At 47.8% G+C, this 18027-nt stretch overlaps 2 protein-coding genes across 8 annotated transcripts in view; both read left to right on the top strand.

The window, feature by feature from the left end:
* LOC137615345 (inactive phospholipase C-like protein 1) overlaps positions 1 to 18027 on the top strand; it is a 1261629-nt gene that overhangs the window by 963521 nt on the left and 280081 nt on the right. The gene's annotated exons all lie outside the window — the stretch shown is intronic.
* Positions 1 to 18027, top strand: part of LOC137615349 (enoyl-CoA delta isomerase 2-like) — a 145480-nt gene that overhangs the window by 11916 nt on the left and 115537 nt on the right. For all 5 annotated transcript variants that reach the window (XM_068345157.1, XM_068345158.1, XM_068345154.1 and 2 more), the window contains exons 2-3: positions 7849 to 7892; positions 16586 to 16672. In XM_068345157.1, coding sequence (XP_068201258.1) covers positions 7881 to 7892; positions 16586 to 16672 — 99 coding nt within the window. In that variant the 5' untranslated portion in view covers positions 7849 to 7880. The remainder of the gene's footprint in view (positions 1 to 7848; positions 7893 to 16585; positions 16673 to 18027) is intronic.

The raw sequence follows: 18027 nt of genomic DNA, 5'->3' as shown, positions 1-18027 counted from the left end.
CTGCAACTCCTGATGAATTGGTGTCGTCTCTTGCTCAGTACTGCAGGGAATCATGTATGCACCGTATATAACCCTGTAAATATAAACAATGTCTAGGAGTGCAGTACAGTATATACTATTGTATACAAATACATAACTTTTTTAAATATTAAACTTAGCCGGTGAATATATAATAGCTGACGTCTCCGACGGCTCGACAGATTCCAAAAACTCGCGAGCGATCGCCGTGAAGGTTGCGGGTGTGACCACCAGCGCCGACTATCGGCCAGATACCGCATATACTTGTAAACATCTCCAGTTCTTCTCTGTCGGTCTTTTCGACAAGTTGGTTCCACTCGCTTTATGACCTCGAGTTTTCTACCGAATTGGTGAAGTACTTGGTTTTGGTTTTATTGCTTTCGCCGTGTTGGATTATTCAATACTATCTTCAAAAGAAATGCTTTTGAAAGGAGAGGAAAAGTGTTTTGCCCTTGCTTTTTTTTTTATCTCTGGTTTTTCCATAGAGAAAAGATGGCCGACCCTTCCCTCAGTGTACGGAAGTGTGTTTAAGGCTTTTAGTAGTTATTTTATCACATTATAAATTATTGTTGATATTTATAGATTTTCCTCTATATATTTTATATCTCCCCCGCCTTTATTAGGCCGCTTCGATTAGCTTTCCATTTATACTAAACATCAAGATAAATTTTATGTTTTGTTTATATGCGGCCTTTACCTATTCCTTGTAGGCGGTCCTAACTTGGAAAACGAAGTTAAACAACGTTGAGCCCATTCAACTTTTATTTTCGTCAAGTTTAAATCAATTGCTCTGTAAGAGTTATGAAATGAATATTTTTTTAGAAAATATTTTAAGAAATATATTCTTTGAATAGTCTTTGTGCTGTTTTTTTCAAAGATGAACTAACGTTTGGTTTATTTATGCTACGCAGTTTGCGCTCTATCGTTACGATAGAGAAAGAGAGAATCACGGTTTCACTTTGCAGAAAGAGTAAATCGATTTTGACGTTTTGTTCATTCTTCTTTCAAACTGAAGTGTTTTAGATACTAATTTAAAGGAACTTGTTAATTTTCAATTTCTTAGTCCTTTCAGTTTTTTCCTTTAGTCAAATAACCTGTTTATTGACGAAGGGTGAGTGGGCCATTCTCTTGTGTGTGACAAGAGAGAGAGAGAGAGAGAGACGGAGAGAGAGAGAGAGAAAGAGAGAACGATCCAAATTTTTTTCTCGTCCCAAGTCTCTGTACAAGGAGTTTGGGAGCGAGCAACGTTGTTCTCGATTCAGTTTTTTTTTTTACTCGTCCCAAGTCTCTGTTCGGGGAGAGAGGATAAAACGTTTTAGTTTTTATTCTCGTCCCAAGGCACTGTACGGTGAGAGATTGAAAACGTAGTCCTTAGTGAACTAGTGTTTAGTCTCCTCCCCAGTCACTGATCCTTTTTTAACTTTATATATTTCCGTTTTATTCGATATATATGTATATGTTTACATATTGATTTTTGCATGTGTGTTTCATTTTGTACTAATGTGCTTACATTATGCGACTCATTTCGCAATTCTAACCTTTTGATGTAAGGGAGAATTGTGTGCTTCAGGTAGAAATCAGTTTTATTCATGCCTAATGTGAAATTATTGAAAAATACGATATCAGTGAAGTAAGTGCAAAAAACATGTTCTGTGTTGCGGAGGGTTCGTTTGTTCGTGCTTGTCGCTCCCCTAGTCCGAGACCTCTTTCAGGCTCCCCTGCACCAGGGAGAAGTAATGTCGTAGGACTTAAGGGGACGAGAGGCTTTAAACAACGTACAGACGATCCCTCTTTGGTATCGGACGTTTCTCGTCAAGATCGCCCTTACCATAAGACGGGTGAGACTGTGTTCTCCTCGTCATCCGAAGACTTTTCGCAAAAGAAACCTTGGCGCAAGGTTTCTAGACCCTTGAAGCGAAAGTCAGTCCCTTCAGGACAGGTCCAGCGTCCTGGCTGTAGCCATTGGGACAGCTCTGACCCTTTGCAGTCGTCGGAAGACTGTTCGCCTATTAAACGCTAGCATAACACGGGGTCCGAGGGTCGCGGTAAAGGCAATGTTTTGCCAACACAGACGTTACCGTTGTCTCAGCCCGTTCCGGCTCCCGTTGATCCTAAATGGGTTGTCCTGCGGGACATGCAGACTAAGCTTGCCTCCCTTATGGAGGAGTATGACGTTGAGCAGGCTCACGATGATCCTTCGCTTTCGAGTCGCCGTTACGCTAAACGAGACTCTGGCCGTCAGCCGCCCAAACGAGTATTTACTCGTCCGTTTGACGTTGGTGCTGACGTTTCTTGTACTTTGAAACGTGATGTCAGTAGTTTTTCACGTCAGTCACGTGACATGGATCCTCCCTCGCTGCAGTCTCGTGTTGACTTTCAGCCGCTGCCGCAGTCTCGTGTTGACGTTCAGCCGCTGCCGCAGTCTCGTGTTGACGTTCAGCCGCTGCCGCCGCAGCCCCGGCCTGACGTTCGCCGACCGGCTACGTTGCCTCGACGTGACGTTGAGCGTCAATCACCGCAGTCGGAGGTGGTTTTGACTGCTCAGTCTATGCAGTCAAGGCAGTTTCGACGTGACGTCGAGCGTCAATCAACTTCAGTTGTTGTTGTTGGTCAGTCACAAGGATTTCAGTCCTTTCAGCAGCGGCGTGACGTCGCTTCCTCTACTGCTACTGCTGCTCCTTTGCTTTTTGACATTGCCTGTCAAGCGTTGCCGCGGCGGCAGGTCTCTCCTTTTCATGAGACTCGGCAATTGTCGGACGAGGTTCCTTCAGATGAGGAAGTTGCTGATCCCCCTCCTACTGATATTCCTTTGAGAACTTTGTCAGACGGAGAGGAGCCTAAAGCTGCTCAGCCCTCTATGGACTTTAAAAAAATCATGCTGATTTTTAAGGATCTTTTTCCGGACCATTTTGTAACTGCTGCTCCTCGTTCGCCTCCGTCAGAGTTTACGCTAGGCCTAGCTACTTCGAAGCCTTCGTTTACTAAGCTAGTGCTCTCTCGCTCCTCTAAGAGAGCTTTACGTTTGCTAGGCGACTGGTTGATCACCAGGAGGAGTTTGGGGAAGACAGCCTTTGCTTTCCCTCCTTTTAAACTGGCTTCTAGAGCGAGCGTCTGGTATGACACGGGAGAAGTTCTCGGCTTGGAAATTCCTGCCTCTGCCCAGGGAGACTTCTCAAGCCTCGTAGACTCTCCCCGTCGCCTGGCCATGAGACGCTCCAAGATTTTATGGTCGGCTTCAGAGCTAGACCATCTCCTGTTAGGAGTTTTTTCGGGCGTTTGAAGTTTTTATTTGTTGGATTGGTCCCTGGGAGCATTAAGTAAGAAGGTCTCTCCAGCTGTCAATGTATTGCTGTACAATTATGTCATGCATGAACAAGGCTATCAGGGATGGCTCCAATGATCTGACAGCCACGTTCACTGCAGGAACAAGGCTATCAGGGATGGCTCCAATGATCTGGCAGCCACGTTCACTGCAGGAGTACTTAAGATGTAAGTGCGCTCATGTGTTCATTGTCAAGACAAACTTCACGATGAAAACTACCAAATCTGTCTTGGCAGCAGTAAGGGAAGGCGACTGGATGGTCTCTCTCGACCTTCAGGATGCATACTTCCACATCCCGATTCATCCAAACTTTCAACAACATCTGAGGTTTGTGGACGGGAAAGTAATGTACCAATGTCGAGCACTGTACTTCGGCCTCATTCCTGCTCCTCTTGTTTTTACAAGGCCCTTGCAAAATGTAGCAAGCTTTCTACATTTTTTGAGGATTCAGAGCCTCCCTTTATTTTGACGACTGGCTAATCAGGGAGTCGTCATTATATCGCTGTCTGGAGAGCCTCTAATGGACATTAGACCTAACCAAGGAGCTAGGTCTCATAGTGAACGTAGAGAAGTCCTAACTTACAGTACCCCATCCCAGACTATTCTTTATTTGGGAATGGAGATACAGTGTCTGATTTTTCGGGCCTTTTCGTCTCCCACAAGATTGGAACAAGCTCTGTTAAAAGTCCTTCACTTGCAAGAGAAAAACAGTTGCTCTGTAAGAGTTTGAACTAGCCTCGTGGGAACTCTTTCATCGCTGGAGTAGTTTATCTCTCTGGGGAGACTCAACCTATGCCCTCTCCAATTTCACCTAAACCTTTGGAACAAGGAGAAGGGCTTAGAGAGTATCTCTTTCCCAATCTCCAACTCAGTCTAGACATGTCTGACTTGGTGGGACAGCAACATCAGACTTTGAGAAGGTCTTTCTCTTGCGATCAAGAACCCAAACCATGTGTTGTATTCAGATGCATCGGATTTGGGTTAGGGAGCTCCACTGGACAGTCTGGAATGCTCGGGTCTTTGGTCCACGGATCAGAAGGAACTCCATTTAAGGCAAGTAACATCTCTCCTTTGGCGAGATTTGTGCAAGGAAAATGAATGTCTTGGCGGACTGCCTCAGCAGAAGAGGACAAGTCATCTCCATGGAGTGGACGTTGCATAAGACTGTGTGCGAGAAGCTATGGATGACATGGGGTCAACCCACCATAGATCTTTTTGCGACTTCACTGACAAAGAGGCTCTCGACTTACTGCTTTCCAGTTCCAGATCCAGAGGCAGCCCACATAGACGCTTTCCTGCTGGACTGGTCTCACCTGGACGTTTATGCCTTTCCACCTTTCAAGATCCTAAACAAGGTGCTGCAGAAGTTCACCTCTCACGAAGGGACCAGGTTGACATTGGTTGCTCCACTCTGGCCCGCGAGAGAGTGGTTCACAGAGGTACTTCTATGGCTGGTAGACGTTCCAAGAAGTCTGCCGTTACGGATGGATCTCTTGCGACAGCCTCACGTAAAGAGATTTTATCAAAGCCTCCCCACGCTTTGTCTAACTGCCTTCAGACTATCGAAAGACTCTCTCGAGCTCGAGGGTTTTCGAAGGAGGCAGCTAGAGCGATCGCGAGGGCTAGAAGATCCTCTACCATCAGGACCTATCAGTCGAAATGGGAGGTATTTAGAGACTAGTGCAAGTACTCCTCTATTTCCTCTTCCAAGTGCCTCTGTAGCGCAGATTGCGAATTTTCTGCCTTATCTGAGAAACGGTCGCTCCCTCTCTGCATCCACCATTAAAGGCTACAGAAGCATGTTAGCTTCTGTTTTCAGGTATAAGGGTTTGGATCTTTCTAATAACAAAGATCTCCAAGACCTGCTTAAGTCTTTCGAGACTTCCAAGGAGCGTCATATTTCGACTCCTGCTTGGAACTTGGACGTGGTCCTACAGTTCCTTATGTCAGACAGGTTTGAACCATTAAATTCAGCCTCCCTGAAGGATCTTACCCTCAAGACACTTTTTTTTGGTGAGCTTGGCTTCGGCTAAAAGGGTTAGTGAGATACATGCTTTTAGCAAGAACATCGGTTTCTCCGCTAATAAAGCAGTATGCGCTCTTCAACTTGGTTTTTTTGGCCAAGAATGAACTTCCGTCTCGTCCTTGGCCTAAATCATTTGAAATCCCCAGTCTTTCTGAGATTGTGGGGAATGAAGTTGAAAGAGTGCTGTGCCCCGTTAGAGCTCTTAAATTTGGTTTATCCAGAACTAAACCGCGACGAGGTTGTTCAGAGGCTTTATGGTGCTCCTTTAAAAAGCCCTCTTTGCCTATGTCTAAGAATGCGTGGTCTTATTTTATTAGACTTTCGATTCGGGAGGCACACACTCAATTAAGTGAGAGGGATCATAATTTACTTAAAGTCAAGGCTCATGAAGTTAGAGCGATAGCAACTTCTGTAGCGTTTAAGCAAAATAGACCCATTAAAAGTATTATGGACGCGACCTTTTGGAGAGGCAAGTCGGTTTTCGCTTTATATTACTTGAAAGATGTCCAGACTCTTTATGAGGACTGCTACACACTGGGACCATTCGTAGCAGCGAGTGCAGTAGTGGGTGAAGGCTCTACCACTACATTCCCTTAATCCCAATATCCTTTTAATCTACTCTTGAAATTTTTAATCTTATTTTGGGTTGTACGGGAGACTAAGAAGTCTTTCGCAATCTTTTTGATTTGGCGGGTGGTCAAAATATTGTTTCTTGAGAGCGCCCAGATTAAGGGTATTGATGAGGTCCTGTTATAGGGGTGTTCGCTCTGGATATAACAGCTCCTGGGAGTCTTTCAGCATCCTGAGAGGATGGCTGGGCTTCGTGAGGAAAGCAGACTAATGAGGCAAAGTAATCATCAGAGTCAGCTTCCTTACCAGGTACCTATACTTAAGTTGGTTTTTTTATGAAATAATTGTCAAAAAACTCTTGAGCATATACGCCTTTATTGTATTAATACTGGTCTCTACCCACCACCATGGGTGTGAATCAGCTATTATATATTCACCGGCTAAGTTTAATATTTAAAAATGATATTTTGATTATAAAATAAATTTTTGAATATACTTACCCGGTGAATATATAAATTAAAGGCCCTCCCTTCCTCCCCGATAGAGACCTAGGGGACTGAGAAGAACTGGAGATGTTTACAAGTATATGTGGTATCTGGCCGATAATCGGCGCTGGTGGTCACACCCGCAACCTTCACGGCGATCGCTCGCGAGTTTTTGGAATCTGTCGAGCCGTCGGAGACGTCAGCTATTATATATTCACCGGGTAAGTATATTCAAAAATTTATTTTATAATCAAAATATCATTTTTTACATGAAAACATGATTCTGCTCAAAAAGGACCGATGTGGGAGATAGACACATGAGGAGAGACGATGCAAGACTGACTAGCAGGGTTGCCATTTCTGATGTTGAATATTTGCTACATGAACTTCTGAAAAACGCTAAATAATTTTTTAAGATACTGTATAACAACGATAGAGCTGAAATTTTTTCAATAAGTCATGTAGGGAAGAAAGACTGGAAGGCAACCAGTTTATCATATTTTATACTATCAGTGGGCAAAGCACTATATTCGTGATGGTGTAAAATAGCTAAACCATGCCAGATAGCAAAAACAAGCTAAGTTCTCCTAAAATGGGCCGGATCTAGCGTGAAAGGCACTGAAATGGCGACAGGTGACGAGTAAGGGTGAGATAGGATGTTGTACTGCACAGAGAGAGGAGCGACGCAAAGCTTAGGCAAGTGAAAAGAACTGCATGCTGTTAAAAATATAAATTCACTTTTCCAACAAGCAAAATCTTCTGTTCTGGTAAACCTAGATTAATTAGATCCATTTCTTGCCGAAGTCTTTCCGTGACGTCACAGTTACTTCCTGCCCAAACGACCGAACCGGAACGGCACATTTATGACAAAAATAAATTGTAAAAAACCCGGCAATAAAACTCCAATATAAAATAATACGGCAGTTGATCAAAACCAAACCCCAATCACTGTTTCTGTTGTGGTAACTTTTCAATAGAATGAAGTTGCATTCACCATGTCAGCCTACCTTTAATTAAACTGACGAAGGATATCATGCGCTGGAAGTAATAGATTTTATACCCTTATCCCTACCAAAGATATTTCCTTTACTGTCTTTGGTGATGCCTAAGCAACCCAGATTTTGTCTACTTTTCCTTGAGTTTGTTATTTTTTAAAATAACCTTTCCTTCATCTAGGTTTCTAACCTATTTAATTCATCATCTGTAGATCTTCCAATAGATATACAGTACTGTATCCATTTTTTTCCATTTACACAAATATATGCAGAGCAAGCCAGCAACCCTTGTTTATCTGACTTCAGTTGGTTTGTTTTTAATTTAACTGGTTTTGCAGTATTAGCAGAACACGTTTCACGTTTATTAGATTGTATCTTCATTTCATTGGACATTATTTGAACAATCTAGTTAATAACTTTTTTTCCTTTCAGTACTTCTGAGAGTTTGAGAATTCCTAGCTACAATGGGATCACAAGTATGTATAATTTTTTTTCTGTATGTATGAAATTTAATTTGTTCCGTAACTGAAATACAAACCACGCTATTTAATATGGGTAATTACTTTCGGCGTAGCTGAAATGAGCTATTAGATTTTTAACGAGGGTTTACTACCCCACCGCTAGTTAGCGGGGGGTAGGGAGGGGTAGCTTGCTAGCCCCCCCTTCACACACACACACCTGTGATTTAGCTCACTTTGCTATCGGCTCGGGTGACGGTCGGACGTGTCCGCTTTCACCTTCGCTTTTGTTGATCAGCCATTATTAATCTTTCTTTGCTTTTTCTTTTTCCAGTGTTGTGAAGTTGGCCTTTGCCATCATGCGTATGTGTCCTGGCTTACCTGACCGCCCTTGTGGCACATTTATGTGGGCGGTCGACACGGATCCCCACACCTTGTGTCCTCATTGTAGGGGCCGACGGTGTGATAGTGTTAATGTATGTGGTGAGTGTAGGGAATGGTCTACCTCCCAGTGGGAGAGGTTTTCTCGGCGCCGGAAGAAGAAGTCCAAACGGGATATTTCCCCTTCAAAGGTTTCTTTGAAAAGAGAAAATCCCAAGGACTCTTCTTCTGTGGCCCAAACCTCCTCCGAAGCTCCCACTTGATCGTTTTCTCCTGAGAAGCCGTCGAGTGGTAGCGTAGACCGTAGTTCTGTTGACCGATCCCGGGGTGTGGGAGAGGGAGTTGCCTCCCATAGCAAGGCAGCTTCTCCTCCTCCCCCGGAGGAGGATATTTCTTTGCCTGTTAATAATAATGATTTATTACAGCTTTGGGCTTCCTCGGGGCTACAGGGTTCGCCCTCCGAGGAAGATCTGTTTGACATGATCAAATTGGGAGCAGCTGTCAAAGAGTCGCCGACGGTAGCAGAGATCGATCCTCTGTCTATCGTCGACGTTGTTGTGACAGTCTTCTGATTTGTTATCTCAAACCTCTGCTCCTGATGTTGCTGTGGTAGCTGAAGGCTTAGTTTCCCCCTCCGAACATCCTTCGAGGGAGGAACTAAGTCCTACGGTCTCCTGCCGGTGATTCTCCCCCTTGGGGGAGTTCACTCATAGAGACTCCTCTTCGGAGGACTGCTGATGGTCAGCTTGCTGACCCTACGGCCCCCAGAGGGCGTATAAGGCAGAAAGCTCGTCTTCCCCTTCGCCGTAGAGGTCTTCCTTCACCTCACAAGGGTGTTAGGAGGCACCTCTTCGGCTTGTCATCTTCGCAGTCCTCCGCAGAAGAACCTCGTCGTTCACCGATCCTGCCAGCCACCTCCTTGGACCTCTCCGGAGATCGATCGTTTGCTGTTGATCCTGCTATTACACGCCAGGGTTCCCCTGCGCGCCCACGACCGCCAGCGCGCCCCTGCAATAGTTCCTGCAATAGCGCGCCAGCGCTCTCCACTGGTTCCTGTTTTAGCGCAACAGCGCTCTCCACTGGTTCCTGTTTTAGCGCAACAGCGCTCTCCACTGGTTCCTGTTTTAGCGCAACAGCGCTCTCCACTGGTTCCTGTTTTAGCGCAACATCGCTCTCCTCTGGTTCCTGTTTTAGCGCAACAGCGCTCTCCACTGGTTCCTGTTTTAGCGCAACAGCGCTCTCCTACGCGTCAGCGCTCTCCTGCGCGTCAGTGCTCTCCTGCGCGTTAGCGCACAAAGAAAGTTAAAGAGATAGCGCACAGGCACAGCGCTCTCCAATGCCTCAACGTGCGACTGCTCACATGCACACAACTGCCGTCGTTCCTGATATAGTGCGCCAGTGTTCACCTGCGCGCCAGTGCACAACTGCGCGCCAGTGCACAACTGCGCGCCAGCGCTCAACTGCGCACTAGCGCACAGCCATGGAGTCTCTTGAGTTAGCGCACAGGTGCTCACCAGGACTTCAGCGCTCTTCAAACCGACAGCGCCACTTCTGTGCACCTGCATCCTGATGCGCGCCCACGATCTCCAGATCTGGGCGTAGTTCCAGTGGCTCCTGCTCGCCAGCGCTCACCTGTGCGCGATCGCGCGCAGTCTCCATCGCGCCCTTGCCCACTGCTTCAGCCAGATACACGCACCGCGCTAGAGATATTTCTCCTGCGCGAGCGCCCAACGTTTTCACCCTCACGGGCCCTTCGGCAAGATCCTGCGCGCCCGCGCGTGTGCGAACAATTGCCTTTGCGCGCGCGAGCGCTTATCCAGACTCCTACGCGCCATCGCTCGCCCGCGCGCTCCCGCGCGGCATCGCTCGCCTGCGCGCCCATGCGCGCCATCACCATCGCGCTTGCGCGCCTGCCCGCGAACATTCTCCCGTGCGCGACCCAGGGCAGGGCCCATCGTTAGACCACCAGCGCGATCGCTAGTGCAATCCCCAGAGCGATCGCCAGCGCGATCCCACACATGAGGCCGCAGGACATCGCGCGGTCAGGTTATCATCGTCTCGTTCCCCACCCCGCAAGCGCAGAACAGCGCACTCGTCGGAGGAGGGGAGGTTTCCGGATAAGTCCAAGGACTCTTCTTCTGTTTCAGCATCTTTCCAGGCAAACCTTCGTTTGGTCACTCCTCCTAGGGATCGAACGATCCCCTTCCCTCCAGAGGTAGTGACTGACAGCACAACTGTCAGTCAGCAACCCTGGTTTGGTACCATTGTCAGAGCTCTCGTGCAGGCTTTTAAGCCTGTATTCTCTGAACTTGGTCACAAAACAGTGGCGGCTTTGTCTCCCCTGAAGAGGAAGAGAGGAGTTCCTTTCGTGGTAACTTCTCCAAGGGCGAAACTGTCTCCTCGGAAGTCCTTGAGGAAGGCTCCCTCTCCCCCCCAGACTTTCCCTCCCTCCCCTGCGGACGAGGATTTCCCGTCCTCTGGGGAGTCAGGGCAGGCGGGTCATTCCCCCAACGCACCAATGGGGGAAACCCCACCTCTCCCCGAGAAGTCTTCTCTGGTAGGGGTTGAGAAGAGCCTTCCACCATCACTGCTGGAGTCCTGTATCCCTCCCAGGAGGGAGCCGAAGGACTCGAAGACTTTGCCTAAGTCTTCATCAAGGATTAGACAGGAGCCAGCAAAACCCTCGGAGAACGTCCGCGAGTCCCCCCAGGAAGAGCCTCTGGGGACAGGAGACTTTGCTGCCAGCCCTTCAGGAGGAGAGCTACAGGAGTCAGAACATGCGTTCTGGCAAGTTCTGACCCTCATGAGGAGTCTCAATTGGTTTCCGGATCCAGAGATTCCTCCTCGTGAGGGCAAGGACACAGTCTTGGACCGAGTCTATGGTACTCAGAAACCCTCGAGGGCCAGTGCGGCTTTGCCCTGGTCACAGGGGGTTAAGAGTGCCAGAGACAAGGTCGAAGGCCAGCTCTCTGAGCTAGCTTCCTCCAGCCAATCCAGCACTGGTAACAAGCTCCTCCCGCCTCCTCACGTCCATCAGAGGAGGTACTTTGAGATCTTGGAGGAGACTTGCTTAGCTCTTCCTTTGCACCATGCTCTGGAAGAGCTTACCAGGGGAGTCCCTCTAGAGAGACTCTCCAACCGGCAGGTCTCGTATTCGGCAACGGAGATCCTGAGCCAGGAGAAGGTAGTGAAGTGTGCCATGCAGGCTACTTCGTGGCTGGACATCTGGCTAGGGTCTCTGGGCATCCTGGTGCGGTCTGAGGACCTGTCCAAGGAAAGCACCAGGAAGGCCTTGGAGACCTTTTTGCTCTCAGGCACGCGTACCATCGAGTTTCTAGCCCACCAAGTCTCGAGCTTGTGGGCTAACGCTATCTTGAAACGACGGGACGCAGTGGCTGAGAGATTCCATCAAAAGGTCCCCAGTACTGACATTTGCAGGCTCAGACATTCTTCCGTCCTCGGTAAGAATTTGTTTGAGCCTAAGGACGTGGAGCAGGCTGCTGAGAGGTGGAGGAAGTCCAACCAGGATTCCCTTCTCCATAGGGCCCTAACATCGAGGCCCTACAAACCTCCAGCTACCCAGCAACCACGTCCTGTCAAGAGTACGAAGAAGGAAGCTGCAGCGAAGACAAAAGTGTCTAAGCCCTTTCTTGTCAAGGACAAGAAGGGCAAAAAGTCCTCTAGGGGAGGAAAGAATCCTAGAGGGAGCGGCCGTGGCCGCAAACGCTAGAATTGGCAGTCCCCCTGCATGTCCACCAGTGGGGGGATGCCTACAAAGTTTCGCGACAAGGTGGCAGCAACTCTGGGCCGATCCCTGGACGATTTCAGTAATCAGTCAGGGATATCGCGTCCCGTTCACGACATCTCTACCTCCACTGACAGCGGATCCAGTGTCGCTGAGCTCCCTTGCCATGGGATCGGCAAGGGGGCAAGCCCTTCAGGCAGAAGTCGAGACCATGTTGAAGAAGGATGCTTTCTAAGAGGTTGTCGACAGGTCCCCAGGCTTCTTCAGTCGACTCTTTCTTGTAAAGAAGGGGTCTTGAGGCTGGAGACCAGTCATCGACCTCTCAGCCCTGAACAGTTTTGTCAAGTAGACCCCGTTCAGCATGGAGACGGCAGACACGGTCAGACTTGCAGTGAGACCGCAAGACTTCATGTGCACACTGAACCTGAAGGACGCGTACCTCCAGATCCCAGTCCATCCGTCTTCAAGGAAGTTCTGAAGATTTTGCCTAGACAACAAGATCTATCAGTTCAAGGTGCTGTGTTTCGGTCTCTCCACAGCACCTCAGGTTTTCACCAGAGTGTTCTCCCTAATATCTTCATGGGCTCACAGGATCGGTATCCCTCTCCTCCATTATCTGGACGACTGGCTGATCCTAGCAGACGCGGAGGCAGCCCTTCTTCGTCACCGAGACATAATTCTGGGACTTTGCCAAGATCTAGGGATCATGGTAAATCTCGAGAAGTCCTCTCTGCTGTCCACTCAGAAGCTGGTATACCTAGGCATGATCATAGACACCAATTTCCACAAAGCCTTCCCATCAGACGACAGGATAGCAAGGCTGAGGAAGGTCGCGAGGCCTTTCCTCACACGAGAAGAACTTCCAGCCCAATCGTGGTTACGTTTCCTCGGTCACCTCTCATCCCTGGCCCGTCTAGTTCCCAATGGTCGCCTCAGAATGAGATCTCTCCAGTGGCGACTCAAGTCCCGGTGGAATCAAGGTCACGATTCCCCGGACACTATGATCCCCATGGGTTCTGCGGAACAGATGGACCTTCAGTGGTGGGTGGCAGACGAGAACCAATTAAAGGGAGTGGATCTTCTCGTCCTCCCCCCGTATTTGATGTTGTTTTCGGACGCCTCAAAGGAAGGGTGGGGGGCTCACGTTCTGAACCACAGGACCTCAGGCCTGTGGTCAGAATCAGAAAAGTACCTCCACATAAACCTGCTAGAGATGAAGGCCGTAGTCCTGGCTCTTCAACAGTTCCAACAATACCTGGCGGGCCACTCTGTGGTGGTGATGAGCGACAACACCACAGTAGTGGCTTATATCAACAAGTAGGGAGGTACCTTTTCAGAACAGCTATCCCATCTCGCAGGAGAGATACTGAAATGGACCGAAGTCCACTCGATTGCACTTTTGGCTTGCTTCATTCCAGGCAAGAGGAATGTGCTCGCCGACAGTTTGAGCAGAGCGATGCATATAGTGAGTACCGAGTGGTCTTTGGATCGTCAAGTAGCCAACAAAGTCCTGACTTTGTGGGGTTCCCCGACTGTGGATCTGTTCGCTACAGTGCTGAACTACAAACTTCGCTGTACTGCTCCCCAGTCCCGGATCACAAGGCTCTGGCAAGATGCCTTCCAACAACGGTGGGACAACATCGATGTCTACGCCTTTCCCCCGTTCTGTCTGAGGAGGAGGGTGCTCAACAAGACCAGAATATCGGTCAATCTCTCGATGACCCTAATAGCTCTGCTATGGCATCCCGCAGAGTGGTTTCTGGACCTTCTGCAACTCCTAACGGAGCTCCCGAGGGAACTCCCTCCATGACACGATCTACTCAAACAACCGCACGCCAACATCTTTAACAAAGCCGTAGCTTCGCTTCGACTTCACGCCTAGAGACTATCCAGCGTCCCCTCACTGAGAAAGGATTTTCGCAGCAAGTTGAGAACAGGATGTCTGGCCACCTGCGTAGGTCATCCGCAGGAGTCTACCAGGCGAAGTGGCGAGTCTTCTGTGGTTGTTGTCGTGGAAGGGGTATCTCTCCACTCGATGCCACTATTCCAGCAATAGCGGAGTTCTTCGTGTATTTGCGGGAAGAAATGCGCCCTTCAGTCTCGGCAGTGAAAAGCTATCGCTCAACCTTAAGTCTAGCCTTCAGGCTCAAAGGAGTGGACATTTCTTCCTCGCTGGAACTTTCCCTACTCATACGGAGTTATGAACTTACCTGCCCTCAGTCGGAAATGAGACCTCCTCCATGGAACGAGGTTCGAGTTCTCAGGTCTCTTAAGAGACCTCCCTTCGAACCATTACGCCAGGCTTCAGATCGCCACCTTACTTGGAAGACGGTGTTCCTGCTAGCTTTGGCCTCGGCCAAGCGAGTCAGCGAACTTCATGGTCTGTCATACGACGTCGCCCATTCAAGGGGATGGGGGGAGGTAACGTTCAGGTTCGTCCCTGAGTTTATTGCCAAGACTCAGAATCCCTGAGTGCCGGACCCTCGGTTCAACTCTTTCCAGGTTTCGGTCTTCGTTCTGTAACAGATGACCCAGACCATCTCCTACTGTGCCCAGTAAGGAGTCTGAGGCTTTATCTTAAGAGAACGGCTACAGTTCGCCCCCAGGTGCAAGCTTTGTTTGTGAGCACTGGGAAGACAAAGAGGAGGGTCACCAAGAACACCATCTCGGCCAGGATTCGCAAGGTAATACACCTATCCTTGAATCCAGACCCTCCTCCGTCACGTCGCCCTAGAGCACATGATGTCAGGGGCGTAGCTACGTCCCTGGCCTTCAAGAAGAACTATTCAGTGACGCAGGTCCTGCAAGCTGGGGTGTGGAAGTGTCAGACGACCTTCACAGCCCACTATCTGCAAGACGTGACACACAGGAGACTCGATACGTTCTCTATCGGCCGTGTGGTGGCTGCAAAACAGCTGGTCTAAACCTCAGGCTCCTTAATGGACAAGTAGCAGAAGGTTGAGGGCATTGTTACCCGGTCTTAGTCTGCATGAATGAAAAGGTTTGTCTGGCCCTTATTCTTTTGTTCATCCTCCCCTCTCTTGGGGAAAGCAGCATCCTGGGTTCTCTGCATAGCTGACCTCAAACCACTGCAGGTAAACCATGCTTCCTTGTGTTCCTAGTATTAAGTTAATACTGTCACGTCCCCATACTCTGACGAGGTGGTATTGGGAGAGTCCTATCCTTGAGTTCCATCTAAAGAACTCCAGGTTAACTTCCTAGGACGTGTCACACTGCATACCTTCACACACAGATGCTAGCGAGGTGCAGGGACTCCTTATTACTGAGTACTGACACACTCAAATATTGAGTCCCCGGGCAAAAGTGAAAGCCAGTAATGGCCGGGACTTACCACCCTTCCTAGGGGGTGAGTCACCCATATTAAATAGCGTGGTTTGTATTTCAGTTACGGAACAAATGACAAATTCGTAGATAATTTGTATTTTTCCTAACTGTACAAACCTTAGCTATTTAATCAAACTTGCCCGCCAGCCCTGTCCCCCGTGAAAGTCCTACCTCTAAGCAAAGTGAGCTAAATCACAGGTGTGTGTGAGGGGGGGTTAGCAAGCTACCCCTCCTTAACCCCCGCTAACTAGCGGTGGGGTAGTAAACCCTCGATAAAAATCTAATGGCTCGTCATTTCAGCTATGCCGAAAGTAATTACCCATATTAAATAGCTAAGGTTTGTATAGTTAGGAAAAATACAAATTATCTACGAATTTGTCATTTCAATTACTATACTTTAGGCATCAATTGTCAAGGTAGACTTTTCCTATTTTATATGCCTATAGGTCCACTAATGTCTTCTGATGTATTTCATGTTTATAGAATAAAATCTTGAACTATATACACATACTGTATTAGGTTATATTTTATTATAGGAAAATATTTCTGTACTATGATACAATATGGGGATTGATTCTCTTGTTTCAGTTTTCCATGTAAAAAACAAACTTATGGTTGTCTAGATATTGCTTTGATGGTCTATATAAATGTTTTCAAACGATTCAACTACTGCATTGTCCATGCTTGTGACAATAATTTTTGTTAATACATGTTTGCCTTGGCAGCACTCCCATGTTTTTCTACTGTATTATCTTTTAAACTTTTTGTATGCTTAAGAGAAATTACTAGTTATGGCAACTGAGTAGTGTTTTTAGATATGATTTAGTTACTGTACATTCAGGATTACCAGTACAATATATATTAATTATCACTATTATAAGTAGCTTTAGTATTGAATCTATCCTAGGTAAACATATGGCTTTGGTATAGATTTATTTTGTATACACAGTCACGCCTCCTTATTCGCAGGGGTTAGGTAACAGAGACAGGCACGAAAAACGAGAATCCGCGAATGCTTGCTGCTATAGGGTTGGTCAAATCATAACCTACCATCTAGCTGACTATTACCTACCTGTACCATTTGAATGACAGATATCCTTCTGTAGGTGCTTGTGCATGAAAATCGTCAAGACGATATCATAACAAGGATGAATTTTAAGATATTCAATGAACTGTATGTATGAAAAATTTTTATGTAAAAATATAAGGTTTTCTTCTTATTTTTTTTCATCTTTTTCAGGAACCATTTTTGATAAACACCATTGAAAATGGATTGCGCATTCTCCGGTTTAATCGTCCTAAGAAATACAATGCTTTTAATGGGGATGTAAGTAAATTTCTTTGTATGCCATTGTTTCTTTCTTGTGTACTGTACATTTGTTCCGTAACTGACATACAAACCACGCTGTTTAATAGGGGCTATTACTTTCGTCATAGCTGAAATGACGAGCCATTAGAATTTTAACGAGGGTTTAGTACCCCACCGCTAGTTAGCGGGGGGTGGGGGGGGCTGGGGGCCCCCCCCCCCACCCCCACACACACACACACACACACACACACACACACACACACACACACACACACACCTGTGCTTGAGCTCACTTTGCTCTCGGCTCGGGTGGTAGTCGGACATGTCCGCTCTCACCCTCGTCTCTCTAACAGCCATTAATGTCTTTTTGCTTTCTCTCCTACAGGTTTGTTTGTGAAGTTGGCCTCTGCGATCATGTGCAAATGTCCTTGATTACCCGACCGCCCATGTGGTACATTTATGTTGGCGGTCGAGACGGACCCTCACACCCTTTTTCCTTACTGTAGGGGCCAACGCTGTGATAGAACTAATAAGTGTGGTGAGTGTAGGGAGTGATCTACCTCCTAGTGGGAGAGGTTTTCTCAGCGACGGAAGAAGTCATCCAGGCGAGATATTTCTCCTTCGAAGATTTCTTTGAAAGGAGAAAAACCCAAGGACTCTTCTTCCGTTGCCCAAACCTCCTCCGAAGCTCCCACTCGATTGGTTTCTTCCGAGAAACAGTCGAGTGGTAGTGTAGACCATGGTTCTGTATCCCGACCTCGAGGTTCGAGAGATGGCGTTGCCTCCCCGAGCTGCTCCACCTCTTCCCCCGGGGAGGAATTAAATTTAAATGTTAATGTAACCGATTTATTTCAGCTTTGGTCTTCCTTGGGGCTTGAAGGTTCGCCCTCCAAGGAAGCCTTGTTTGACATCATTCGGTTGGGTGCCGCTGTTAAGCAATCGCCGACGTTGGCAGAGGTTGATCTTCTGTCTATCGTCGACGTTGTGGTGGCAGAGGTATCCGATGCGGTATCTCCTAATACCTCTGCAACTGCTCAACCTGCTGTAGCTGAAGGCTTAGTTTCTCCCTCTGCTCAACCTTCGAGGGAGGAACTAAGTCCAACAGTCTCTCCTGCCGGTGATTCTCCCCCTCGGGGGAGTTCACTCACAGACTCCTCTTCAGAGGACTGCTTAGGGTCAGCTTGCTGACCCAACGGCCCCCAGAGGGCGCATACGCCGTAAGGCTCGCCTTCCTCTTCGCCGGTGAGTCCTTCCTTCACCTCGCAAGGGTGTGAGGAGACGCCTCTTCGGTTCGTCGTCATCGCTGCAGTCCGCCGCAGAGGAGCCTTGTCATCGTTTTCCAACTGTTCCTGCTACAACCCTGGACCTCTCTG

Source organism: Palaemon carinicauda, chromosome 21, assembly GCF_036898095.1.
Source record: "Palaemon carinicauda isolate YSFRI2023 chromosome 21, ASM3689809v2, whole genome shotgun sequence".
Taxonomy (NCBI): Eukaryota; Metazoa; Arthropoda; class Malacostraca; order Decapoda; family Palaemonidae; genus Palaemon; species Palaemon carinicauda.
The sequence above is the reverse complement of the archived record's forward strand: the minus strand, read 5'-3'. Positions and strand labels throughout refer to the sequence as shown.